Source organism: Porites lutea, chromosome 14 (genome assembly GCF_958299795.1).
Source record: "Porites lutea chromosome 14, jaPorLute2.1, whole genome shotgun sequence".
Classification (NCBI taxonomy): Eukaryota; Metazoa; Cnidaria; class Anthozoa; order Scleractinia; family Poritidae; genus Porites; species Porites lutea.
Genome location: NC_133214.1, coordinates 11,851,063 through 11,879,028, shown reverse-complemented (window position 1 = coordinate 11,879,028; position 27,966 = coordinate 11,851,063). Strand labels below are relative to the sequence as shown.

The 27,966-nt window shown below is 36.9% G+C and overlaps 1 protein-coding gene across 3 annotated transcripts; it reads left to right on the top strand.

Annotated features, from left to right (window-relative positions):
- The first annotated feature begins 176 nt into the window (after window positions 1-176).
- Window positions 177-27,966, top strand: LOC140925178 (thioredoxin domain-containing protein 3 homolog). Of its 3 annotated transcripts, none has more exons than XM_073375140.1 (24): window positions 177-305; window positions 3,953-4,010; window positions 6,427-6,530; window positions 6,634-6,705; window positions 7,547-7,663; window positions 8,153-8,243; window positions 10,098-10,180; window positions 10,408-10,535; window positions 11,038-11,166; window positions 11,813-11,887; window positions 12,805-12,923; window positions 14,363-14,507; window positions 15,024-15,131; window positions 16,020-16,049; window positions 16,913-17,064; window positions 18,201-18,345; window positions 19,263-19,370; window positions 19,578-19,708; window positions 21,411-21,467; window positions 22,369-22,694; window positions 23,193-23,334; window positions 23,855-24,180; window positions 25,037-25,181; window positions 27,146-27,966. In XM_073375140.1, the coding sequence occupies exons 1-24, from the start codon at window positions 273-275 to the stop codon at window positions 27,724-27,726; spliced, it is 3,405 nt and encodes a 1,134-aa protein (XP_073231241.1). In that variant the 5' UTR covers window positions 177-272; the 3' UTR covers window positions 27,727-27,966. The 3 variants fall into 3 exon arrangements, with proteins under 3 accessions (XP_073231241.1, XP_073231240.1, XP_073231243.1); XM_073375139.1 differs by lacking the exon at window positions 177-305 and adding an exon at window positions 1,146-1,236; XM_073375142.1 differs by lacking the exons at window positions 177-305; window positions 16,020-16,049 and adding an exon at window positions 1,146-1,236.

The following is a 27,966-nucleotide window of genomic DNA, read 5'->3' as shown; positions in this document are numbered from 1 at the left end:
TTTATAATCATGGTTTTACGAAACTTTTGATTTTTTTCTTTCTATCCTGTACCCTATTTTGTTTGTCATTATCTGTTAATTTTGCAATTTTCCATACTGAGTGGATTTGTTTTTCCGGGCCAGCGCTTTTCAAAGTAAAATTGCCCGGCCGAGTTTTCATTTCGTTTCCATGGTAGCCATAGCCAGGACCGGCGGGACGTAACGCAACCGCATATGCGATAGCACTCGCCGGGTAAAAACGCAAGGTTTTTTGGGAGAGTTGAAAAAAAGATATGGCAAAATCTAAAGGAAAAGTAGAACTTCAGGTTAGTTTCGTTTTTTATTTTGTGACTTTCGCTGTGTTTGAGGGAAGACACTGTTTTCTGTAGCGCTTCACCTATCCTTCTTTCTTAAAGCACAGAACTCCGAACGCCTGTAGAAATACAGTTTCCTCTCCCGATGAATTTTACTTCTTCGTTTTGGAACAGTTGCTCATATCAGACGAGTTTCTATTAGGGTGTAAAAGTCAACAAAAGGTGGATTCGTTTTGTGTAATCAATATTGATTTACCTTGATTATAATGGTGCACTGAAGTGGGAAGTGAATTGTAAACACTCTCAATGTGGTGCAAGATTTGTGAAAGTGCCTGAACTTTCAGTTTTTTAGCACATGTTTTACAACTGTTTAATGAAGTAAAATAAGAAACCGCATCGTGTAATTTCTACCAATGCCCTTCAAATTTACAAAGTGTTGAAAATTTAGGCTGTTTCTTATTTTTAACTGAGAGCTAAAAAACCCGCGTAATTGTATCTGCAAAAATAATCTCTATTATTCTTTTATATTAGCGTGCAAATTCAGCAAACTGAGTTTTCAACATTATAATTGAACTGTCATTCCTGTCTCGTCAAGGAAATATCACGACACTTTACTTAACTTTGTTAAATATTAAGCTTAAATTTGTTGTAAAGACTAGAAGAAGATTACGGATCGGGGATCGATCAACCACACGGCGGCATGAGCGTCATGCTTTTTCCTCTCGACTTCATGGGAACATTTATGCCATTTTTCAAACAAAGCTGTATAAAATATTTATAATCTGTTTACCCTATGAGCACCAGATAAAAGGTTGATAAATATTAACCGTAGGTGGTTAGTTATGAATTTGATTAGTTATCGATCCTGGCGACCATTTTGTATCTAAGCGAATCCAATATGGCGTACATCAAGAAGAACCCAGATGCCCAAAGGCCATTGCAGGCAAGCTACTCTTTGATTTTAGAACTTCGCAGATCTATTTAGACATTGAATAATGGTATATGAAACAAAAAAGTTAAGTTCAGCAACCAAGAATGGCTTTAATATGTTGCTAAGCACCGTTGCTTTGTAGCGCGCTGAGTTTGTTGTGATATTTTGCGAGGTCAAATGTTGTTGCTCTTTTAGTGGAGTTGAACTTTTAAGATGATTTTATTCCCCTCGTAAAATTTCAATGCCAACTATGTCATTAAAATTAAGCAAAATCGTGCATAATAACCTCAAGGGAATTCGCCTGACTTAAACAGATCGACTCTGAGAATTGCACAATGTTATAAGCTTAAATCATTCAGCAATGACCTTTATGTAGCCGGACAAGCTATTAGGGCGCCTTTTTTGGGGAAATCCAAATCCGGATTTCCCAATCCAAAAATGGATTTTGCGTTTGTTTGGGCAAATCCAAGAAGGGATCATGAATCCATAAAATCCACACTCTTGGTGGATTCTTTTTTCCCAACAGATTTTGTACATTTATGCAATTACGACATTCTGACTAAACCTAGGTTGGTGGCCGCGTGCCTTACTTTGAGCCAGAAGTTACACATCACTCCGTGTTTGTCATTTATTTACATTCGTTGACTGTTTTTAAAACTCTGCTTGTCATGTTTTTATACCACATATGTATTGTCTGCTTTTATGAATCGGTTGATATTTTCCAAGTAATTTATATAAAAAAAAAAACAAGCAATTTATCGGCTTCAGTTTTATATCCTTATAATTTACTATCCTAAGGTGAATTCTATTCGAGAAATGTTTGTGTTTCAAACCAAAATATATACATTTCATAAATTCATATGTAGTTTATGTTGCTTTTCCTTCTTGTCTTCACCGCAAGAATAAGTTTGTTGTTTCTTCCCCTCTATTTTTCTCATTGCAAGGAGCATAAGGACATCCCATAAATGTCATGGTAAATGATTCCTTCTCGGACCTTCCATTTTTTGGTAGTGAAGAGTCTGTTTGGTCTGAGATCACAAATCTGTTTTTGGTTTCTTAAAAAAACACACCCTTAGTTATCTGCAAGCAGATAACTAATTAATCTGTAGGTTGCACTGATTTTCAAAATTATCTGTAGTCTTTTAGCCAGTGAGAAGACAGATTAAGTGAGTACAATGTACAATGATAAAGATTGGTTGAAGAATAATTTTTTTGTAATGTGTGTATGAAAAAAAATATATTGTCAAATTAACCCTCGGACGTACACACAAATTCATAGCCCCACCATTATACAAGAGGGGGGGAGCCTGAGGGATGGATGGAACCCCTCCCCGGATTTTTTGATACTTGTATGTTGCAGTATTTTGAAACGATTTTACCTCAAGTGGAAAGCCTTTGATCTTCTTAACAAGATAAGGCATGTTTTATGGGTGGTGGTGCTGCTGGAGGCCTTTGACGTCATCAACAACAATGGTCAACATCTTGGCCACCATCTTAGATTTTACCAAGAATTAGAAATCGGGTTAAAACTGCAAGAAATAGTAGTTTTTTGTGCTTTACATGAAAAATAACACATAAATAAACACTTTGCATGATTTTAGCCGTAAGATTTACTTTTATTGAAAAAAAGATGTATTTTCACCCAAAAATGGTTTGACCACCTCAGGTGCTCAGGTGCAAAGAAAGTCATTTTTAAATCTTGCCATTCGGGCAAGCTGAAGCTATTATATACTAGCCCAAACGTCATTTCAACTAGTCCCAAAAACGTTTGATGAGCAAATTGATTTCCCGGTTCTTCTGTAATTTGATTTCCTCAGGAAACTTAACTTGCCCATTGCGCAAGTTAAAAGAACAAAATTCACTAGCAGCCCAATAGCAAAATCCACCAGCCCTGGACAACTGGATATTACATTCTTTGCACGCTCCTGCTACTTATGACATCATATCTCATAACCATAGCAACTGACCATCACTGAACTTGTGTCAAAATGTGCACAAGGGATAAATGAACAGCTACTGAAAACGTCAGGTACTGATGTTTTATCCTCCAGGAAAAAACTCCAAAAAACCTTAGAAGGGGGTACGCCTCCCCACAGCCCTTGTACGTCCTAGGGTTAATATCTATAAAGCTATTTTATTATTCTTTTTATGTGTGATATCTTCTGGTTCAAAAGCAAAATACCGTGATATCCCAGTTATTTCTAGCCTCGAGGAAAGGTTCAAATTTTCAGGAAGTGAATAAGAGTCGGGTTGAAATTTAATAGCATTTTGGGTGGAGGGAAGTCAGTGTGCAAAGAAAGTAGTGTCCGATATAAAGTGAATTTTGTTCTTAGGTTGTCCGATAGGCAAGTGAAGTTTTTTTGCGAAATGCATCTTACAGAAGAACTGTGATCAATCAAAAAGCTTTTGATGGGCTTTTGGTCAAATAAATATTTTGGGCTTATAAGTACGTTCTAGAGACAGGTTGCCCAAATGGCAAGCTGTAAAACTGACTTTCTTGGCACCCTGGAAGTAAAAAAGGTTGGTTTAGTGAATTTATCAGCTGAGGACATAATTTAATATATATTTTGAGAAATTCTGCTCTTCCAAATATAATCTCCAGCACTGTTTGTCTTTAGTAATTAATGTTGTTTTTTGTCTGGCTTAAAAATAAATATAAAGTTTGATGAAACAGAACTTTTGCTGGTTATGAATGATTATTCAACTTATATAAATGCTGACTTTTTAGGTCGAAGTAAAAACACAAGAACAGTGGGATGAACTTTTAACAAAGGAAGGACTGATAGGTTGGTATCTGACATTATGTGCTTTTAAGAGCTATGAATTTAAAGAAACTACACATAAGGTGCATAATGTTATAATAATATGTTATAATAATTATTACTCAAGACTGTGCTCTAAGGAAAATTAAAGGGAGCTCAGTGTTATAAACCTTAAAATCTAGGGTGCCAAGCATATGACTTGTATGAAAAAACTAAGATTATTTTCTAGTTGTCTAATAGCAAAAGGTAGGCACCAGGGGCCACTGGGCTCTGCTAGAGCACAGCCCTGCTTCTGCCTAGACCCAAGGCAGTTTCCTATTCCAAGTCTGAATATTGAACTCAAAATGTTTTTGTTTTTTCTCTGATCTGCTTGTACTGTTAAACTGATCCACCCCTGCAGGCCCCACTGCATGTATGGGTCTGAGTATTGGCTGTAATATTTGTTTGATGCTCTTATTGCATCATTCTCATTAATTTATTATTATTATTATTATTATTATTATTATTAATTATTATTGGGGATGCTTAATTTTCTAATTTTTAGCTAATCAGAACACTGAACTGTATCAGATGTATTTTGTCTGGAACAGTCAAGCCTGCATGGCAGGCGTTTGGAAGGGAAGCGAAATGGGGTTTTGGGCGCAAGAGTAACACATGAATGGCGTGCGACGAAGGGACAGAAGGAAGGAAACGCCTGCCAGGAGACTATTGCTTTTCACATTATAAACATCCACCAGGCGAATGTTAAAATCCTGATTGGTCAGTCTTCAAAATATGTCAATCACTGTCTGAATACGTGTTTCTTAATCTGATTGGTTGAAATCAACATCATGCTACTGAGTAACTTAATCTATCTTTCAGTAATCATTTTAAAATATGAAGGGTGATGAGATTTCTTTACGGAATTTATTGTTAGAATGAGAAAATGAAAGGCATCAATTTCTGCTTGAAAGCTAAGGAGATTAGAAGAAAGCAGTTGAAAAATCGTAGGTAGGAAAAGACCTGTCAGCTAGTTAAATTTTACTAACTGGTATTGAGAAGTCTCATCTCCCCGGGGGGGGGGGGGGAGGGGTACTTTAAAGATTTCTAGGTGGGGATGTGCGGCTGGGACCTTGGAACCCTTAACCTATACCAGAGCTAGTTCATCTGAATTTTGCTACCCTATACTAGAGTAAACTCCCCAATTCCCCCCTATCCTCGAGTAGCTGTTTCCCTAGTCTAGATAAAATCTTCAACCGACTGATAAGTTTCCTGAAGAATGATACCCTATTCTAGACCCAAACGCTCTGATTATATACCCTATCCTAGAGTAAACTGCTTGAAAACCATACCCTTTACAGCGGCACATACCTATATAACCCATATATGGCAGTACCCCCCCCCCCCCCCCCTCCGGGCTCATCTCCCAATGGCTTGCTTGTTTTACTCACTAGAAGAAGGAAAGGAAAACTCATGCTGCCTGGTCTGTGTGTTTGTTATATCTACTGTTTGACCTCGATCACCTGCCATACAGGCTACACCTGTATGGCAGGTGATCGAGGTTTTTGGTTTCAGGACTTCTTGCTGGTCATGGATGTTATAAAGCTGCCAGGGACTTACTTTAATAAATAAATATATCAATTGCAGCCTTCTTGCAGATCTTCGAAGTTCAGCTCTTCTTTCCCTGCTACCAGCGTTCTTTTGAGTCCCCTAATGATGCGCTGGATCCAATTCGAGAGTCAGCAAAGTGTTCTATTTTTTCGTAGACAAAAACATTGCATGCATAGTCCAGCCCAATTCCTTCAGCAATGACTTGAATAGATTTATGCCGGATTCTATAACAAGAAGCCATGCATCACTGCAACTTTCTTCCTTCAATTGGACGACCACAATTGAACTTTTTTTATTAACAGTATCTTCACTTCAGATTCCTTGTTTTAGGAAAACAAAAGAAAAACAGTTCAAGAAATTAAGGACTAAAAATAAGTGCATCACAGTTGCAGTTTTTCTGCATAGTTACATAATTAGTTGGCGGGATGGCAAAAACAATGGCCTCCTGGCAGGCGTTTCCCTCCCTCCTTCTTTGCGTGCCCCTCGCATTTCTCTTGCACCCAAAACCCCATTTTCCTTCTCTTTCAAACACCTGCCACACAGGCTAGGACCAGTCAGAAAGAATTCCAGATTCTGGCTTTTTTACATGTGACAGGCTGGAAAATCAAATAAGGTACATATTCAATGTATCTTTTTTGCCCTCCAATTAACCTCGAAGGATGAATAGAGATAAGGGAAGTCATGATCACAGCCTATAAACTCAATATTGTAATATGGTGATGTTTACTGGAAATAATGATCAGATGAAGCAATTGTGTAAACTTCGTTAACAATTATTTACAACATGCATATTGTATTGAGCGTCACTCTAACTGTTATAAAATTGAAGTTTAAACTTTTTTATTATCAGTTGTGGATGCATACTCAGCTTGGTGTGGTCCATGCAAAGCCATTGTCAGTTCCTTTAAGAGAATAAAAAATGAACTTGGAGATGACTTGCTTGTGTTTGCTACTGTAAGTTTATCATTATATCTTTTATGAGCCTTTATACTCTAATTAAGTTTGCTGGATTCTTTTATTGGAACTTAATTTCTTTTTTGTTTCTCTTATTTGAAAGGCTGAAACAGACTCTATTGATTCTTTGGAAGCTTATCGAATGAAGAGTCAACCAACTTTTCTGTTCTATGCTGTAAGTATTACTGTATAACAATGAATATAAAATGTTTAACATCTTAACCAGTGCAGCACCTTAAACTGCTCATTTTAAGCTGTTTGGTAAAGGTTTTATTAATACATGTGGTCCAATTGCTGAGGTTGTTTAAAAGTTCATATACATGGGATAATGGTTTCTGAATTTAATTAATTTGCATTGTTGTATTAATTATTTTTTACTCTTAGCTTCTCTAGCTAGTTCACAAGCACTCATGGAAATAATGGGACACTGCAAACAAATAAGCCGGAACTTACAGAAAACTAACAAAATTGCTTGCACTTTGGGCAAGTTGTTGCTGAAGTCTTCTATCCCAGAACAGGCCTACCAACTTCCTTTATTACCAACTTTCACTTTACCTGGGCAAATCGTGCTTGCCCATTGGACAACTTGTGATTAATACAGGCTAGATAGCCTGATAGTTCACTCTTGTTCTACATCATAGGGTGATGTTCTCCATTTCTGGCCAAATTGGAATTTTTTTCTGGAAATGCTAGTTTTTGAGGAGAGTGGAAAACCAGCTGAGAGTACCCAGAGATAAACCTCTCAGAGCAAAGGAGAGAACCAGTAAAAAACTTAACTCAAAACTCAACTTATTCCTTGCCTCCTCCAGTAATAACCTCAGCATACATGTACACAAACCACTTCTAACATGGTTTTTATTGGTATCTGGCCATTGCAGTAAAATCAGCCCGCTACTTTAGAAGTTTTCAAATGAGTCAATATAAATGACCGGCTACTTTGCTTGAGAGACTTAACTCAGCTAGGTTCTGTTTTAATGGTAGTAATTATTTTTAATAAACATTATTTTGTGTTCTAGGGTGGCATCCTTGTGAATGTTACCAGAGGATGTAACTGTCCATTGTTAATCAAGTTGATACGGGGTGAACTGGAAAAAGAACACAAGGTTCTAGAAGGACGTTCTGAGAGAGTGCCAGTGAGTAAAATTTCCTAATGCTAATATAATGAAACAATAATAACATGGATTCTTTCTAGTTTCTGCAAGCTGTAAGTAATAGCATTCCCTTGTACACCACTAGCAGTTGCTCATGATGACAAAGGCATGTGCAACTTGCATTGGGATGACTTGGAAAGCTTTTGCCCTAAGAACAGAGCCCTCTACTACATGTAAAAACAAGATGAAAACGTTCACTTGGTCAGAGGTTGCAAGACAGATGTTGGGATGTCCCTCACAAAGGTCCACCATCCTCATCTTAAAGTATGCATCAAGAAAAGAAGGAGAACAAAAAAATAATGAGAAAAATAACTCCCATTAGCCTAACCCTTAGTGTAAAGATTACTTTGAAAATGCAAATATAATTTTGATGTTTCCTCTCAAAATAATGCTAAGTTACGATCCTAGTTAGTCAACTAAATTGAAGGAAGTTAGATTAAGTATGGCTGGTATTGTTTATTACAACTGTAGTTTGTTGATCAAGAGGCTCTAAAAGAGACTGTAATAGCTGATGAAAAGAAAGATGAAGAAAAGGAGACTGAAGAAGAGGAAGAAGAATTGGGTGAGTCATTTATTTAATATTATTAACTTTAATAATAGTGGGACCACGTTTTTTTTTCCGGTACCACAGAGTACAGGAAAATGACATGCTTAATAACTCTTAAGTTGCCTTTATAAATTAAAATGGTTTGAGTCTTCTATAGAGACCAAGATGTTAATAACTTAATCAGGAAAAGCCATATTACTATGACTAAATAACTGCTGACCATTCCCTGTGCACATAATATAATATATCCCACAGTGGGAGCTTTTGCACAGTATAAAAGAAGATGGTGACTGGTCGTGTTTTGAACAAAAGCTTCCAGAAAATTATGCAGCCAAAGCTGAATTCAATTTATAAAATCTCACACAGCCCTCAGACATTATTGATGTCAACATAAGTACAGTTATTGTAAGAGTTTAATAAATTGCACCAAAGCCTTCAGGTCATAAGAATATGCTGTATCCATAAAATGTTCATCAAACTATTAATAATTAAGATATAAACAATATTACCCTGAGCTTAAGAATTATTGTTACCTCTACATAACAAAAGAAATTTATACATGCTCTACTTGATTTTATTTAGGATAGATTAGAATTCACTGATAATGCACATGTTCCCTAAGATACAAATTATTAGTAGTAAAAACAATGGCTTCTATTGAGTCTTCATTCTATTAATTCGGAATGTCTTTCTTAAGCCGAGAGGATGACACATAGAACTAGAAGCATAAAGGTAGAGAGGAAGTCAGATCCAAAAGGTAGTCAGTCTGTAGATAGTCTGCGTTGATCTCCATTGCTTTGAATATAAGAGCCTAATGTAGTAAAGTACAAAAAAGATCTTTTTAACCGGGGCTGGGTTGTTCAAAGCAGGGTTAAGTTAACCCAGGGTTAGTAAGAAATTTGAATTCAGATATAAAAGCTTAAAAAGCAAATTCGGTTTAATTCCTTTGGTCTGCAATTTGGTGATTGGATGCTCTAAAAAGAATAGGGAAAATTATCTGAGAAAATGCTTTTAAACAAAAGAAAAGGAAACCTAGATTAAAATGTAACTGCGGGTTAGCGCAAATCGGCTTTTGAACAACTGGGCCCAGATGATTATTATTCAGCATACAATATGCAAGGTGTATTGATCATTTGATGCTCGATTATGAGTAATATAAATGGAAGTTCAGAGCATTTCAAAAGTGAACATGGAACAATTAAATTTAAAAGTATATAATTTGGCTCCACTACGCAGTACAACGTGAATCGAAAAACCATAATGATTATGTTTATTTTGGCTGTTTCAGCTGAACATTAAGAGATAGCAATACATTATACTACAACCTTAAAGCACAACTGGTACAGAGCTGAGGGACAGTTTACAAAAAATACTGTCAGAATAGGGGCCAGAAAAAACATGCAGGAAAAACAAAAAACAGTATACTGGGCAGGCAATCTGGGTAGGATCCATGGCTCTTGTTCTGAAAAGCCCATCCTACAAAGGCTTACACAGCTAGAAGGTCTCTGCCCACATTTAACTAAGCATGTTTATCAACAAAATGCAGTAAACTCAAAATAATTATTGTCACAATAATTGTCACTTAATAAATTAAAATAAAAAGTAGTTATTAATATATTTAAATAAAAAATAATGTGGACTAAACGAGGTGTTGGCCTAGAATGCTTTCCCATGTAATATCCCGCGCCACAGAATTATTTTATTTTCAGCTATTTTGGCTGATTTTATAATCCTGTAAGTAGTAACTCTTATTATCTCTGGGAAACAGTTCTATTATACAAACTGTAAGTGTAGGAGATGTTTTTACACATATTTCACTTAATCATGATTGTTAAGTAACATTATCTTATATCATTATTGTGTGCACAGTTGAACTTCCTAAGCAAGTCACTGTAGCCATCATAAAACCTGATGCTGTGGAAGCTGGTCTTGTTGATGAAATAATCCAGAAGGTATTTACTGTTTTTTGCCAAATTTTGGTTTCTGGTGTTCTTACTGATGCTTTTTTTCTAAGTATGTAACTAAGTCACGGGTGAAAGTAGAGTCACAGGTATGGGTGGAGCTTGAGATGGTGGTGGGGGGGGAGGTGGGGCAGAGTAGATGGTGGCATTGGTCTACATGTACAATGAAAAAGAACATGCATTGTCCTTCAACAAAAGGGTTTGCCTTTAACAAACAGGTTGAAGAGTCAGGAATGGAAGTTTTGAAGAAGGAAGAAAAGCTGTTGACCAAGGAGGAAGCTGCAGAGTTCTATAAACAGCATGAAGGTTCTGAACACTTTGATCAACTGGTGGAATTTATGTCAAGGTAATGAAATCACTTCCTATAAACACTGGGGTTACAGTACAGCTTGAATTAAGCCTTAAAAGTCCTTTAGCTGAGAGTCCTTGACATTTTTTTGTTGCTCATTTCATCCAACCCAGAAGGTGGTAATGCAGTTTATAAATACATTATAAGTTTATTCCTGCCCTATACTTTAACTTTCTTTTTACCTTATCTTTCACTTGGTTTTTCTTTCTTTCCAAAACTCAAGACATTTCCGAAAACCAGTCTTAATCTTCCCTCTGAAATCTAATGGCCATGTGGCTCTCAATGATTATGTGTACAAAGGACAAAAGCCATGGACGTGATATTTTGGCTGCATACAGGTCCCTCAGCCAGGTTTTTTTTTTCTTCACATATGCAAAATACTGTCTTTATTTTCCCTACCTTTTTTACTGCTTTTTGTGCACACTAATGAAGCATTTCTTCTCAAGTGGCTGAAACAAAGCTGATTGTGGAAAAAACTGGTTCTTTAATTAATTTTCAGTGGTCCTTGTATGACTCTTGTGTTAAGCAAAGCCGATGAAGCCAATGCTGGCGAAGGTACCATTGATTATTTCCGAGATCTTATTGGTCCAAAAGATGTCAATATTGCTAAAGAAGAGGCCCCAGCCAGGTATGTTCTTATGGTGCAAGTAACTTTTTGTCACTTATAATTATGCGTCGTGACAAAATTATCAATAACAATACATATGGCTGCACTAAGGGGAATTGTGTCCCTATTCTGTGCAAACTGATGTGATTTTATTACATTTTTTTTTTATAGCTTATAAACATTGGTGAAGTCCCAGCAATTAATTACTAATAAACTGTTTTCTCATTAGTAAAAAAGTATGTCTTGAACCCATTTGTTTGATTGGACCTATTTGTCCATTTTCCTTACATGTAGTATGCATTTCACTCTGTTCATGTACATGACTGTTGCATTGCAATTTGGTTGTTGTAAAAATATGCTTCTAAAAGAAAGTTGTGAAGCATGTTGCTGTTGGTGAGATTTGGGCTTGAGTTTATGTACATGTAATTGTGTTTCTTGCTTAACATCCAGAACTCTGATTGATATGTGCATAGTCTGGGGAACTGTAGCATTCTTTGATTGAATATTGGAAAATTTTAAAAATTCTTGATTATGCAATCAGAGGTACACTGTACCTAAAGTTCATTTATAGTTCTCAAGTGAGAGTTCTCAAGCCTCCAAGCCTCCTACTGTAGATAGAAATTTAGAAACAGCTGTTAATTTATAGTCATTGTTTTTGATATTGCAGCCTAAGAGCCCTATATGGAACTGATACTGTGAAGAATGCACTCCATGGCTGTGACTCTGCTGACAGTGCAGCTAGGTAATGGGTTTGTTGATCCTCATTTGTTAGCCTGTTCCAAGCATTCAGATAGTAGCGCACAGCGCTCAGATGGTAGCCAGGAGGAAGTTCAATTATATGTGGGGAAACGAGGGAAAATAATGAGGGGAGACTGGGGTGAGAGCGAGGGAATGCCTGTAAACATTTTTAACAAAGGGTCATTCCAGTATACCCTTTTATTGGTTCATTATGGCACTTTTTGTTAACACTCGAGCATTGGTGACGTTCATGAGGAATGCAATATGTCCAAGAAGAGACATCTGATATTGAATCACTGGGACATCAAGGCTATTATAAACAACACAATCAAGACAGTACTTTCTACTGGCAAAATCTATAGCTTTGTACTTACAGTAATCATAGTGAGGTGATATGGATAAATGCACTAAAATGGTTTATTTACCATCATGATGATGCCTATCATACTGATATGTTGATATGTCAATCCCTACTGTTTATTAGCCTTCTTTCTTAGTCAAATATACTCTTTGTTGAGCTCTTGACATACTTTTCTTTTTTGTTTGGCTTTTCTTTTCTTTACTTTTAAAAATAATCCATTTTTCATTTCGTACCCTTAACTCACATGGTGTACCAGCTATAGTGCTGGGAAGCCTTAAGTTAATAAGCCCCCGGCTTCTACTAATTGGCTTTCTTTTCATTACCACTTTGAACAAAATTGTTGTAAATAGTTTAGTTAGAGTAGTGTCTATTATATCTTTAATATTATTTTAAATTTTTTGTATATTATTGAAGTATTCTTATGTGGTTAATGGCAAAATAAATGAATGAATGACTAGGCAATGGTATGAATATAATAGGCTTCACCTCAACAATAGTGTCAAATTAACTTTGTATTTAATGCATGCTATGTTTAGTAAGATGGTTGCTTTTCATTTTAGAGAGCTTGCCTTCTTTTATCCTGACTTTGTGGCTCCAACCATTGTCCAGAAAAGGAAAAAGAAACGACTGCAGAGAACTCTTGCTCTGATTAGACCAGATGCACTCCGCACACGTAAAGGTAATCTAGCTTACTTAAACTCAAAAAGCAACTGAGAGAAAAATTATTTCTCTAATTCATTTTGTAGTAAGGATGCATGTATATTAACAGTTCTTTAAGATACCCTATGCAAAATTTCCTTATTAATCTTATTAATTGTTTACTTGCCATGGAAAGTGTTTTGAAGGTGGTTAACATGCAGTGCTGCTGCAGCAGTACAGAATATTTCCGAATCACAATCTGCACTGCAATAATGCCTGCAGAGAGGATTCAAAAAGAGAAAGAAATTATGTTTATTACTGGTTATGGTATTAGTACTGGTTAGTTTAAAAAAAGTATTTGCAAATCAATATTCATGGTAATTGGTAGAAAAATTGACCAGGTTTAGCGGCAGAACAACTTTTAACAACAGAAAGTCAAAATGCGGTTGTTTCTCTGATTTCTATGCAGGCCTTGCGAAGGCGCATGATGCAATACACATAACTATAAACAAATCTGCAACATTGAGAAACAGTATTGCTTTGTATATATTCGACAGCTGCAGTCATGATCACTCATCTAAGTAATAATAACAGTAAATAACACAGTGAATATGTTCTGCATACAGTTTATACCAATGACAGCTGACAAAGTGATAGCTTTAATTTTCATTAGCTCAAAACACACAAACTTGATATTGCTCACCTCAACATTCTTCCACAATCCATGATCTGTTGCTTTTTTGTAAGAAATAAATCAACCCATATTTTACTTTGGAATGCATTAACTTAAATTTTCCAGTGGATTAAATAATGTACTCTGGCAAAGAATGTTGAGCAATTCTTATGTTTCACTACTGTAGTATCTGTCTATATAGGTATCTGTCACTTCATCTGGTTTGCTTTGTCAATGCATAGTGTAGAAGTCACTGAACAGTGCATTGTTATGCTTCTAACACTTTTTAACTTTTTGATCCAAAAACATCAGCAGAACTCCCTTCTCACAACAGGACTGGATGTAGAAAACTTATTAAATAATATTTGTGCGAATGTTTGTGCGCAGATAAATGTAATGCGATCTAACAGAAAAGTGCCTTGACCAATTAGATTACAGCCTACATGTCTCCAAGGAATTAGCGATATAATAGAACGACAATTGTCAGTCACGGAACGCAATAAATAAAATCTTTATTCTAGATTTTAGAGGTTTATTTTAAGTGATCTTCTAATCACATTTCTTAGGGGTACTATCAAAAGTTTTCTTGTTACAGAGCCGCTTATATCTGTAGTAAAGCTAGCTTTTCTAGTGATTCAACAGTGTCTTTAATTTGTAAGCTGTTCGCTGTCTGCTCTGGTTAATTTATCGTTTTCATGCATTACAATATTTCTGTATAGTCTAGGTTTTCTGGCTGCCCAATAAAAGTTGCCTTTCGGCGAGTTCAGTTACTTATCATTCAAGACCTATGTTATTTTATATTTCAGATTCTATAATTGCAAAGATAGAACAGGCAGGTTTTACTATAGCCATGTCAAAGGAAATGATGCTATCCAGAGAGCAGGCAGAAACTTTTTACGAGGAACACAAAGGCTCAGACTTCTTTGAGACTTTGGTTACAAACATGACCAGGTTTGTCTTGAACATGTGACAGATTTCATTACTGTACCTCAAGTTTTCATATCCTAGTCAAGTTGCCATATCAGTAGGCTTTTAGCCAGATATTGAAAACTGGCTGTCCAGAAGGCATGTTTTCCCATAAAATTATAAGAGATGATAACACCCTTCTGGCTTAAACCTTGGGTATCAGTCATTTTGCTCCAGTCTACTGAACTGTAAAAACTACTACTACTAAAAACGCTGATTTAGGCTTAAGGCTGAACAAACTGTAAAACAGGTTCTTGATATTTTATTACAGCAACTTAAAATCAATGCCTAGAGGTTTGTTCAGCCAGTTTCTCCTACTCCAATGTGATGGGTGCCATGAGTTTTTTCCTTTTTATGGTGGCTCATGGCTGGGTTGCACGTTTGTGCTAGCAAAGGGGGCAGTGTTCAGTCAAGGCACTTGCTGCCAATGGTGGAGGCCCCTGCAATACTCCATGCACCTAACCTCCATTCTGATGAAATTGTCATATTTGATGTTTGCAGTGGACCAATGATGGCACTTTGTTTAGCTCGAGAGGATGCCGTTGAAGGGTGGAGAGAATTATTAGGACCAAAGGAAGTAACAGTAGCTGCTGAACAGGCTCCAGAAAGGTACAAACTCCCTGATGCAGCAACAGTGATAATGATAATAAGATTGGAATTATTATTAATATTTTAATTATTATCATCATCTTCATCATCATCGTTATTGTTGTTGTTGACATTTCCCTTGACTGTTAAAGGTCAAACACACCACCACTTTCTATGTTCATTTAATTTATGCATTTTATTCATTCCTTTGAATTTATATTAGTTTTTTGTTGCATATCAGTGCTTTCATACACACTCCTGTAGCTACCAGCAAACCTATCAAAAATTACAACTTCACTTGATGCTTTTGAAGAATGAAACGTGTTTTCTGGATTACAGGTCATGCATCTGACAGAACATCATGTAGTGAATTTCTCCTCAGGTTTTCCAAGCCATTGTCATTTTTGAAGTGAACCTATAGGAGACGTAGCTGGACTTTGATGCTGTGTAGTCTCTATTCAAATAGCCTTCCTTGCGGAGCATTTTCTTTCAACCTCCTCAAGGTCTTACCTCAGTTATCATTGTCAAAATGCAAAGCATGCATCCATGTCCAAACATGCTTTTGTACATTTAGTTGGAGTAATATGACATCGACGTGTTTAGTAACCTGGCAATTATCTCACTAGCTTATCTGCCTGTAAAATTTCTAAAGGCTGTGTGTTATTCTTAACTGCACCTATATGTTTAAATTTGCACTCTATCTCACACTCGAAAATGGATGCTTTCTTTTGTTTTCTTAACTTTGTTTTTTTTTTCAACCTAAGCGTTTTATTCTGGGAACGTAAAATAAATTAAACTTATAGTGATTAATCTTTGCGATTTTTTGATATTCAAAAACTTGCTGCACAATTGGCATTCTATTTTAATTCCATGAGATTGTTGTTCTAATCCATTCTTGTGTTTACATAGTACTGATGAAGAGAACATTCCAACAAAAAGGTACATAAAATACGACTAAAAGCCCTGGAGGTGAATTCCAAAAATGTGCAAAGTCAATAGGAGGATCCTAAATTTCAGTGTATAAAAGCAAATGTTGAAAAACATCACCAAATAAGTAAAGATTTTCATGAGCTTGGAAATAAAGGTCATTGAAAATTATGTTATAATTTGGTTTAGCTACCAGGTAATCAAAGAAGAAACCATTTGAATTAATGGCACGATCATCAAAGGTTTCGTTTAGGCAAAATATAGTGAGCAGTTTACCAAAAACAGCATGAATGAAGCTAAATGACTGATAATCTTTGGGTTTATGTCTGTCTGAATTTTGATTAAAATGAATATGAATAGCCATTGAAACCTTAGGTGAGGGTTCCCTTGCATAAGTGGATAGTGTACCTTTTATGTGTCTGATCATGACAAGAACATTTTTGGGCACAATAAAGGAAAGAACAGAGTACAGTACAGGCAAAGTGAAGTGACTCTTTGAATCCATCAGGAAGAACCCCAATATCTTAAATCCGTCCGAAAAATTGGCGAATCATGCAGGGTTTTTTTTTCATGCCACACATCTGTTAGGTCATGCTCAAACACTCTGGCAAAAGTCTTACCTTCCACGAGTAAAAACTATAGGATAAAAGAACTTTCAATAACATCTTTGCTTCTTATTATTGGACTTTGTGATAATAAGTAATTGTACAGGTTCCTATCCCCACAGGGTAAGTTTTAGAACAGGTCTTTGAATTTAACAAATTATTTTGGCATTGGTTGGCATTAATCTGAATTATTTTTCAAAGTGACATTGCACTAAAGGTGCCTCATAAACAGTTAACAAAGAAATGTTAATTTTCTTTGTTATACTCTAGTTTGCGGCATCATTTCCAAGTAGAGGACAGCCCCATCAATCCATTGCATGGCTCAGATTCACCTGAGGCAGCTGAGAAAGAAATTCAACAGTTCTTCCCTGTTCAGTCTACTGTAGCAGTAATCAAGCCTGAAGTTGAACCTGACATAAAAGGTTTGTATTACTACCAGTCAGACTACTTGTGTAAAATCGTGTTTTTCTCACATTATTCTGCACCTTAGGGGAGGTGTGCACACAGTGTTTGAGTCAAAAGGGATAAAATTGTCCCACATATAAGCAAAGTGACTGTAGACAGATTGCCACTTATCGACTTGTATTATCATAACAATAATAGCAACTGATAGAAAAGTTACCTGATGGAACCTCATCGTTTCATTCAATTAACTTTGAAGTAAGAATAGGGAGCTTAAGCAACTACTACTACGACGACGACGACGACGACGACTTAAAAAAAACAATAAGGTTAATGATCAAAACAACAGCTCTGCACGTGCATCACGCTTTTTAGTACATTGCTTTGACGTCCACTGCACGACTACGACGTGAAACCTCCTAATTTGACGTTTTATGGAGGACGTGGACATACGACGACGAATTTTCCTTCCTCTTTTTTAACTTGAATAAAATCCTTAAGAATTCAACTCCAGGAGAAGTCGCCTGCATTTGACATATTGAGCGGGTCCAAATAGACGCGATTAAGTTTGAGAGGACGAAAATTGATCTTTTGAGCGACGTTTTCACTGCCATCGTCGTCGTCGTTGCTTAAGGTCCCTAATGTCAATACTACCGGTGTAACTCAAATCAAAGAAAATTATGTGACTTTATGATAAGTACATTTTTATAACACCTGATCTCTAATGGCTCTAATGTTAAACTAATGGCCTGCCCTAATCACAAGCTTAGGTAGTTAGCAAAGTTTAGGAACATAACAGCTAAGTTAACCTTTGAAAATATATATGCAGTAGAAAAAACACAGATTGAGGCAAGTTAATAATTTACCATTGCTTCTTATTTTTTTCCCGTCACATCGTTTGCCCTAACAATACGTGTAGAACAATTTTAACGTAAGGTTAAGACCGTAACGTTTAACCCTTAAAATATGCGTGTATTTGAAAGAACACAAAATGATTTTAGTTTCCCCGTTTCGTTTTTGTTGTCACCTAATGTTAACATTTTGTCAATGAATATACGTTAACAGTGCTCAAATTTATATCAAATTTATGATGTACATTTCAACGAAGTCGGTGATTAGTGTTATGACACAGGTTGCATTCATTTTTTACAAACAGAGGAAGTGATACAGAAAATTAAAGAAGCAGGTTTCAAGATTCAATTTGAAAAAGAGGTGACTCTGACCAAGGAATTAGCTTCACAGTTCTACCAGGAACACCAGGGCAAAGACTTCTATGAACACCTCACTGATTACATGTCAAGGTGTGTATTACATGGACTTACAACTAAAATAAGATCTGTTTAGTCACTAAACAGAAACAGGTCCGCGGTTCAAGCCTCGCCCGTCGCGTTGTTCCTTAGACAAGGAACTTTGCTCCACTTTGTCTCTCTTCACCCAGGTGTATAAATGGGTACCGGCGACATACTGCTGGAGCGTAACCCTGCGATGGACTAGCATCCCGTCCAGGGGGGAGTACTAATACTCCTAGGCTCGCTTCATGCTACGGAAACCGGTGTAAGCTCAGGCCGTTTGAACCTTTGTCTCCTGTGCGCCTTTACCTTTACCTTACCTTAGTTACAAGGAGCTATATCCTGGTAAATGTTATAACTACATTACTTCATGTATATACTGAAAGAGTTTGGTCCATCTTGCATTGATGTGAAAAGGGAGACTGTGAAGATATATGTTGTGGTGATAATATTAAACCACAAGATATTATAGAATATGCCAGGTAACAAACAGAATAAAAGCATGTCATACAGAGTATTCAAACATCGAGAACTAATTTGGAGAACTAAGGAACCAGCAACTGAACAACATTTAAATTTCAGTGATATGTATTCGTTTAGGTGTATGACATCTTGATACCCTATCAGATAATTAAAAGAATTCTTGAAAAATTCAAAGTACACAACCCCCTTGTGTCTTCCATGGTATGGTAAACGAGGTCTGCATATCCATTCCACCAAGACGCAAACCTTTCGTATGTTTGTTTGTTTGTTTGTTTGTTTTTTCCATGGGTTATCAACTTGATTGATAAGTGGTCATCGCCACAGGCCTACCAGACTATGGTGACAATGATAACAAAGCTAAGTGCTCTATGTGCTACTGCTTGCTCACCTGCTGCTTAACAAGTGACAAGTTTCTTTTGTACCTAATTTTCTTTGTTAAATTATAGTGGTCCCACTCTATTCATGGTACTTACAAGAGAAGATGCAGTTACTGGCTGGAAGGCACTTATGGGCCCTACTGATCCACTGCAAGCTTTGGAGGTGGCACCAGATTCGTAAGTTAATCAGCTTCCATGAGTGTTGTGTTCATCTATTTTATTGGCTGGCTTGCTATGAAACCTTTTACCTCCAATAAAGGTTTTTTTAATTTTAATTGTTTTATTTCTTGCATTGCTTGATGTGTCACTTGGAGTTCCATGTGGGTATTGACTGGTTATTGTGTGAATCATAGGGCTGTGTTCAATTTTTCTCACTTCTTGTAGCCTCCGGGCAAAGTTTGGAGTTGACACAATGAAGAATGCCGTACATGGCAGCTCTAATGTAGAGAAAGCTGTGGAGGTTATTAAGGAATTCTTACCTGAAGTTGAAGTGTTACCAGATGGAACAGTCAGAGGTTTGAAACTTGTGTTATTTTTTGTGCCTCTCTGTTTTTTTAAGGGGTTCTGCCTGTTGCGTCGTTTCTTAACTTTAAGTCTTATTTAATCTTAAATTCAAATTCCGTTTTAAACTCCAAGCTTTTTAACCCAGGTACTACAATAACTTTCATGAGATTACCTTTGCCCCCGGAACTCAAAGACTACACTTGTATCCAAGCGATAATTTACACTTGAGCTTGATTCTCGCCTGTAAGAAAACGCGTCCATCTGGTCAAACACACTTTACATCTGCTATTAAAGGCGCATATCATCTACTGGCGCTGAACAAAAACTAAACTTTATAATTACTGTCGAGAAGATGGTCGACTTCACGATTATGTGGCTACTACTTATCGTATTCATTCGATTGAACGCCGCAGATCGAAGCAAAATTACCAGTAAACGCCGCCATCGAATAAACGCCGCACCTAATTAAAAGAATGCGGCGTCTATTCGAAGATACTGATAAAAAAAACTCGGTACAACTTGGTATTCTACACCATCCAGACAACTACGATTCTATCTCAGCAAAATAAGGGAGACATTGGAACCTTTAAAGTACACAAGATTTATTCAAGAGCGCGGGATTTCCGCAATTTGGAAATGAAAAGCCACATAAAATTTACGTTGCCGCGTCAAATGGGGCGCAAAAAAAAATAGACGCAAGGATAAGTACAATTTTTTTGAAAGAAGCTTTTCATTTGTAATACGTTAAAGCATTAGTCATTTTAACCTCATGTTCAGTACTTGGAAGTCTGTAAATGATAATTTCAATAAATGTGCGTTTTCTCATGGAACAGTCTGTACCAGTAAGTTCAAATACCTTTTGAGGGACCCCCTTTCTTGGAGCCCCTTTCTTGAAAAAGGGCCCCCTAAACTTACAGAAGGGGACCCATTTGACCCTCATTGGCCAATTTCTAGAATAAACCCTGGTACATAATATTTAAAAAACGATTTACAGTAGCTCATTGTCAGTGATTTGAGAAAAGTGATTCCGAAACAAACGCCGCCCTTGAATTAACGTCGCATCGGAAACGCTGAAAATTTAATAAACGCAGAGGCGTTTAATCGAATAAATACAGTACGTTCAAGAAAGGTTCAAGGAAGGAAAAAGAGAGATCTAGAATCACATTAGGGCCATTTATACGAGGAAAAATAAGACGCGTCTTACATAAGACGCGTCTTAAATAAGACGCGAACTTTCCGCATAAACGGCACATTTCGACTAAAATAAGCCGCGGCTTAGCTAAGACGCGTCTTATTAGATAAGACATGCTCGTATAAATGGTACAGTTCGCGTCTTATTTGAGACGCGTCTTATGTAAGACGCGTCTTATTTTTCCTCGTATAAATGGCTCTATTGTGGCATGTTGTGTACCGTTCACGCCAGTGTTATGCGCAAGAATTAATCTGGACAGTTTTAATTTGCTATTTTGCTCATTTGCTATTTTGGAAATTTTCAACTTGAGTCTGGCGTTTCCTTTAGATATGTTCCGCAAATCTCTATACATGTAATATTATGGAAAGTTTCTTGTTCAAGAAAACATCAGCCTTTAGATCTGAAGTGCAGTGTTAATACTTAACCACCAACGCTTTAACCTTAAGCTTTCACTCGCAATTTTCTTAGCTTGATTTCTTTTTCTATCATTTTGATCCTTGTCCTTTTGGTTTCTCTGAAAGTACCTAAAGACGATGTTCAACCTGTAGAAGAGGGCAAGCCACAAGAGGATGATAAAGGTACTAAAACTGTCTTTCCCAAACTTGTATATGGTGCCGCCCTCCCCACCCCCATGAAACGACCATCTTTTCACATATCTACCTTGAAAGATTCGAAATTATCCATGGGGCATAAGTGCTTATTGTTGCCAAGATTTGTAGCCGGAACCCATTTATAAGCGTGTTAGTAATGTTTTTTTTATCGCGTTTTTTAGCAGGAATGATTAAACATGAATGATTAAAAAAAAGTAATGATCAAACCTATGTAACTTTTTTTGAGATTTTTTTTCGAAAAAAGGGGCAAATACCCAGTAACTTTGATAAATAGAAGTTCTTTAATCTCACCTCGCATCCAGCACAAAGTTGTTCTTGTAGTGCTAACTCTATTCGACGTAGGTTTCTGATTATTCAGTTTTTTGCAACAAAGCTTTGGGTAAGAATACCCTTTCAGGTGGGAGATAGTCCGTCGGCACTCTTCCTCTATTTGTGCGTCAATTTTCACAAATGTGTTAGCGTAGCATTTTAAGGACAAATTTGACCAGCATTTTGTGCGGCGAGTTGTATGGTCACGATTGACTTCAGACTTGCTGATATAAAGACTAGATAGCTCTTAGGCTTATTTGCTTAAGTTAGGGAAAATCTGTTATATAGGATTTCGAAGTTTTTTAAATTTTCGTAAAAATGTTGTTTTGAATATATGTCGATATCTCAAACTTTTTTATACCCACAAGAAAATAAATAGCATTTCCTTGAAGTTCGATCATTCTTTTATTGAAGATACTAAAAATTGGCATGCAATTCGGTTAAATCGTCACATGCTGAAAAACGCGATTCAAAAACATAACCAACACGCAAATAAGTATGTTCGGGCCACCTTAATTTAGTTTTACCATTAAAATAGAAATATTTTGATGTGTTGTAGAACAATTCTGTCAACCACTTGGAATGGAAAATGGCAGCATCCCTAGTGAAGCCATCAAAGCATCAAGTGAACTTGATGAGCATCACAGCCCTTCAAGAGCTCGTCTGAACACTAAGCCTGAAGGAGAACTGATGGGGGCATGGGTTCCACTTGAAAGTGACGACACCCAGTGGCTCCAGGTGAATCTCGGAAAGGTGACAAGAATATCAAAAATAGCTACTCAGGGAGAAGCTGGTGAAAGTTCTCGTCATGTAAAACAGTACACTGTCTCCTTTAGCCTAACTGAAGAGGGATTTGTATCTTACAGAGAGGAAGGAAGTGAAAAGGTACGTGACTCGCACTCTATCGTATTGATCAGCATTTGAGTCTTGTTCAGAAACTAAGACGTCTTTAGACGTCACCTAAAAGAGAAAATAAGTCATCTGTTATCCGCAAAAACATTTTCCAGTAGTGCTTTTCAGGAAGCTCAAGAAGTAGTGGAGCTAGGGAAACACAACAATTTTCTCGAGCTTGGGTTATTCATCGATCTTCACGAGCTCTCTTAAAAGCTTGCTCGTGTGTTGTTCAGATCCTGAGATTGGTTTAGTGTACTGATCTGCTGTTGATTAGGTCCTCAGGTCCCTCTCTTGTGACTACATTTTGAATACCATTAAGAGCGTAAGAACGACGATAACGCATGTTAAATTATTTGGAAAACGGTTGATGTACCAGCTGGTATAAGACCCCAAATAAAATATTGTCTATTTTTGTCTGAGAAGCAAATAGTTTCTACACTCCGCGTGTTCAAAATGAAGCAGCTTAACATGACACATTTGCGTTCCTAGGTTCTTGAGAGCAACAGTGACCAGGATACAGTCGTGTCAAATAGTCTTAAAAGTCCTGTTATTGCTCAGTTTATAAGACTACATCCCAGGGCCTGGAATGAGGCCATTGGAATGAGAACAGAGTTTTATGGATTTGATGCAGGTATGAACAGCTTGTAGTATGACATTTCCAAGATAGATAAAATTCAGAAACGTTCAGCACTATAACCTGGAAAAATAGAAATTCCATTGTCGCGCCCCACCTAAATGAATAATAATACTGTCTTAAACTTTCCCTATGGAATGAAAGTAGCAGTTGTTATTTTTTTACCAAAAACGTCATATTTCCTTGGAAATGAAGACGAGCTCAATTGGTGTACAGCGGCAAAGGACTGGTATTATATTCTTGTGAAGGTACAGTGGCTAACTTCATTAATTCTCTATTTTCCAATTGCCCATAATACACTCTGTTTGCCCCCCAAATTCTGCATAAACCATTGTTTTTAAATGTTCCTGGGAGTATTGCATTTTCCCAAGAGCATTTTAAGACGACAAGTTGTGCAAAATTTGGGGGGCAAACAGAGTGTATTATGGGCAACTGGAAAATAGTCAATGGGTACCGACTGGTTTTAGATGGATGGTTTTAGATCTTAACACTTAATTGTTTGTTTGTTTGTACTTAGAGTCATACAGTGAACCATTGGGAATGGAAAATGGAAGCATCCCGTCTGATGCTATCAAGGCATCATCTGAACTTGAGGACAAACACAATGCTTCAAGGGCTCGTCTGAACTCCAAGCCTGAAGGAGAACTGATGGGAGCCTGGGCTCCATCAGAAAGTGATGATAACCAGTGGCTCCAAGTTGATCTTGGGAAGGTTTGCGAGATAACAAAAATTGCCACTCAAGGTGGCGGCGAAGGTGTAGAACATCGTGTAACAAGCTATGTCTTGTTATTTGGGGAAGATCAGGAGAACCTTCATGAATACAAGGAAAATGAGGAAACAAAGGTCAATATTGTTTCGTTTCGTTTCGTTTCTTTTCTCTTTTGCAGTCATTTTAATGGTTAACCTGTTATCTTCCAATAGTGCGTTTAGCTAGGCTCTATTCAAAGACTTGTCTAAACCGCACCTATTGAGGGAGACTCAATTTCCGTTAAGGTGCATTATAACATAGCGCGCGCTCTTGCCCTATATCTAAGTCCTATTTGGTCGCTGTCGAAAAAATCTCAATATACGCACGGCTATACGTAATAAGATGACGTGTTCAGTTGTGTTTATTAAACTCGGATTTTCGTCTCTTACTTTCAACGAAGTCTCCAACATTCGAAGGTAATGATGAACAGGTTTCTAGAATTTTTTTAATTAAGCTTCTAGCCACTCAAACTAACAGCAAAAGCGGTGAAAATGTTTCGCACATTACCGGAGCCGGAGTCGTAGAAAATTCTGGCGCAAAGACTGACATTCAGGTGGAATAGGGAACCAAAAATTGCTCAGTTTCCGAGAACATCCACTTATTAAGTTTCCTCTTGTTCCCCCTTGTTTATCCCTTTAAAAAGAAGTTAATTATAAAGTAATGGCGAAAAATTATGCACCTTCGTTAAAACCGAGAAATCCAAGGCGAAAAAGTTTCTTTTACAACAACAACAAGACAAATTACACAACAACTTTACGTCGACAACAATTTATTACTGACAAAAACAGCGGCAAAAGAACTTCAAAAAGCCTTATGACCAGTACATCTAAGAACGTTTTCTATTTTTCGCAAATGAACACAACGTAAGAGGGCAGTCGTCTTCCCTAAACAACAACGCTACGGCTGCGAGGAAGTACGAGACTAACTGTCTTACACGTTCTTATCTTAAAGGTATTTGAAGGGAACTCTGATGGAGACACAGTCCTTAGTCACTGGCTGACTCAACCTGTCATGGCCCGTTACTGTAGACTGAAACCCAAAACATGGAATGAACAGATTGCGTTAAGATTAGAACTCTATGGGAAAGTACCTGCAGGTAATACATAGAAACCATTGGAGAGGGGAAATCACTCCCATTGTGTAACGTCTAGATCGAGGTCTATTTTAGTTACTGATAAAGCTTTAACTTTGTATTGCATCAATATTCAAAACATTTGCATTATACTGTGTTATATTACCAGTACCCATGGTGACTTCCGATGTTGTTAATTCAAATGAATTGTTTTGTTGCTTACTACTTGCTAAATATTTTCTTAAGCTACCAATCGCTGACATCTCCAGAAACTCAGAGGAGGCAGTCTTGTATCTGAAAACAATTACTTCTCTTTGGTAACCTTTCATTGAAGAATTTTTAGATTTCAGCGCGGCCAGTTATGTGTTGTGGTTCATATTTCATTCTCCTTTGTGAGTTTAAAACAAAAGAATATACCAAGGATGAAATAAACCACAAAATCTAGCAGTTCGTCTTTGTTTGGTAGGAGTAGCAAAAATACATTTTTCATCCCCCTTTATAAGTCTGCTCACAATCTCGACTGTCTTAATGGCTTGCAAAGTGTAAAATTCGGTAATTTGTAGTAGGTTTGTCACTGACCGTAATTAGGTTAATGTAAAGATAAATGAAAAACATGAAATGATCCATCATTTAAGCTTAAACATCGTACAAACTGAGTTAAACATATACTCGCTTTTTCTACGTTAAGAGCTAATGTTAATAGTCATTCTCACACCCCAAGGAGTGGTTCATATCGTAAAAAGGAAGATGCAGTCAGTTAACGTAAATGCTTCTATTAGTTTTAAAATCGAGACGCTGATTTTAAAATACAGTTTTGTCATGTAACTTACAATCTTAACCAGTTTCTTAAAAATGAATGTTTTGTAATTTGTAGCATTATTTAACAAACTTATCTCTAACAAGTTGAATAACAAATCCCCAGTTTTGTGAGAAGGAAGAAAATCATGTAATAACAAAAGAAACTGTAGGTAAAGGACAACTATGATAAAAGTTGGTAAAGCTATCAGTTCGGCTCTTCCTATCATTGCGAAGCATCGTGTGATTTCATTTAAAGTTGTATTAATTATTTAATAGATCCCATTGTAATAAATTGATACGGTATTCTTGACAATCTAACATAATTACAATAATTACTACTAATCATTTGGTCGAGGAAATCAGAGTGAAAGAGATGACTCGGAAATAAAATATACATAAACATGTTTGTCTTTTGGTATTTTATTGCCTTCATCCTATCCTACAGGTAAAGAGCTCTCTAAATGATTAAACTGAGTGACGGACTTACTTTGGATATTACTAAGACCATCATTCACTGAAAAGATAAAAGTATTCATTTATTAAGAAACTTCAACAAGGAGTTACTAAATTGACATAATCACTTCCACGTTACATGTGCAAACTAACCATAACCTGCTAAATTTCCTCTGAACATAACGTTATGACCAGCATGGGAATGCAACAGATAGATCAAGGTTACTCGTTAAGAATCCCATGGTGTGGTAAGTTTGAGAAATATTTTGTTACCATTTATGATGTTGCACGGCACTTGGTGCACTTTAATGAAAACCTTAAACACGGTCTAAGTAAATTTGCATTGAATCAATCGTCAGCGTGAGATGGAAGTTGTTCATGAAAACCAGAACCACAGTAACAGACTAAGTAAAAATAACACCCTTCATAGTGCTAAGCCTATTTACTTTTCGGTAGCGAGTTGGTTTAACAGAGTTTATTCAGAACTAACAGATTGACCACCTCTTTTGGATGTTGATTTTTAAGTACAGTGTCGTTCTTTGGTTTTTCTCACTAAAAGAGAAAAGAAAGCATTGACTATTCTTTACCCAGGGCTCTAAAACGTCGGTGTTTCAAAATGATCCTCAAGGCAACAAGTTATAGCTAGCATTTTTCCTTCTTCAGTGTTCTGGTCCTCTTTAAAATTGAAAACGGACTTTTTTCGGCTTGTTTGATCATTTTATGCTTTAATATTTCAGATAAGTCGCAAGCCACTGGCCAACAACAAGAGAAGCATGAGCAGCTTGATGTGACAGCAGAAAATAATACTGTCGAACAGGGCGAACCGAAAGATGAGGAGTCTGCTGCTGTGAGTCAGCAAGCACCAGAGACAGAAACCATTGAAGGCCAACAAGAGGAAGCTCAGGCGACTCAAGAAGTTAAAGAGGTTGCAAATGATGAAAGCAAGCCAGATGATAGTCAAGGGTCGGAACAGGTTAGCGAGAACGCTGGTGCTGAAAGCAAACCAGACGATGTTCAGACAACAGAGAATGCAAGTGAAGAAGTCAAACCTGATGAGGGTTCTCCTTCTGAAGACGTGAAAGATAGTGTAAATGATGAGGTTAAACCAGAGAATAATCAAAGTTCTGAAGAAGGTAATGAAAATGCGAATGATGAAAGCAAACCGGTCGAGGCTCAGGCAGCAGAGGAATCCAAGGAGACAGTTGCTGATGAAGTAAAACCTGATGATAGTCAGAAAACGGACGATGTTGCCAAAGATGAAAATAGTGGCCAGGCAGAGAAGGAAGATAAACAAACTGAAGGTGAGGAAACAAAGTGAACGAACTCTTCTCATCAATCGCGACTTCCTGTGTTTGTAGCTTGTAAATACGTAAGTGGTGTTTTACGTTTTTCACAACGTTCTAGAAATGCATAAAGTTGTCTGTGTTCTCAATGGTTGTATTTATTAGAGCTATATCCTACTCACTGAGTGTAAACGAGATTTGTTTTTCAGATGTCAGTTGTAAATATAGAGACTGAAATGACTGCAACTGTTTAAATAAAAATAATTTTGACTGCA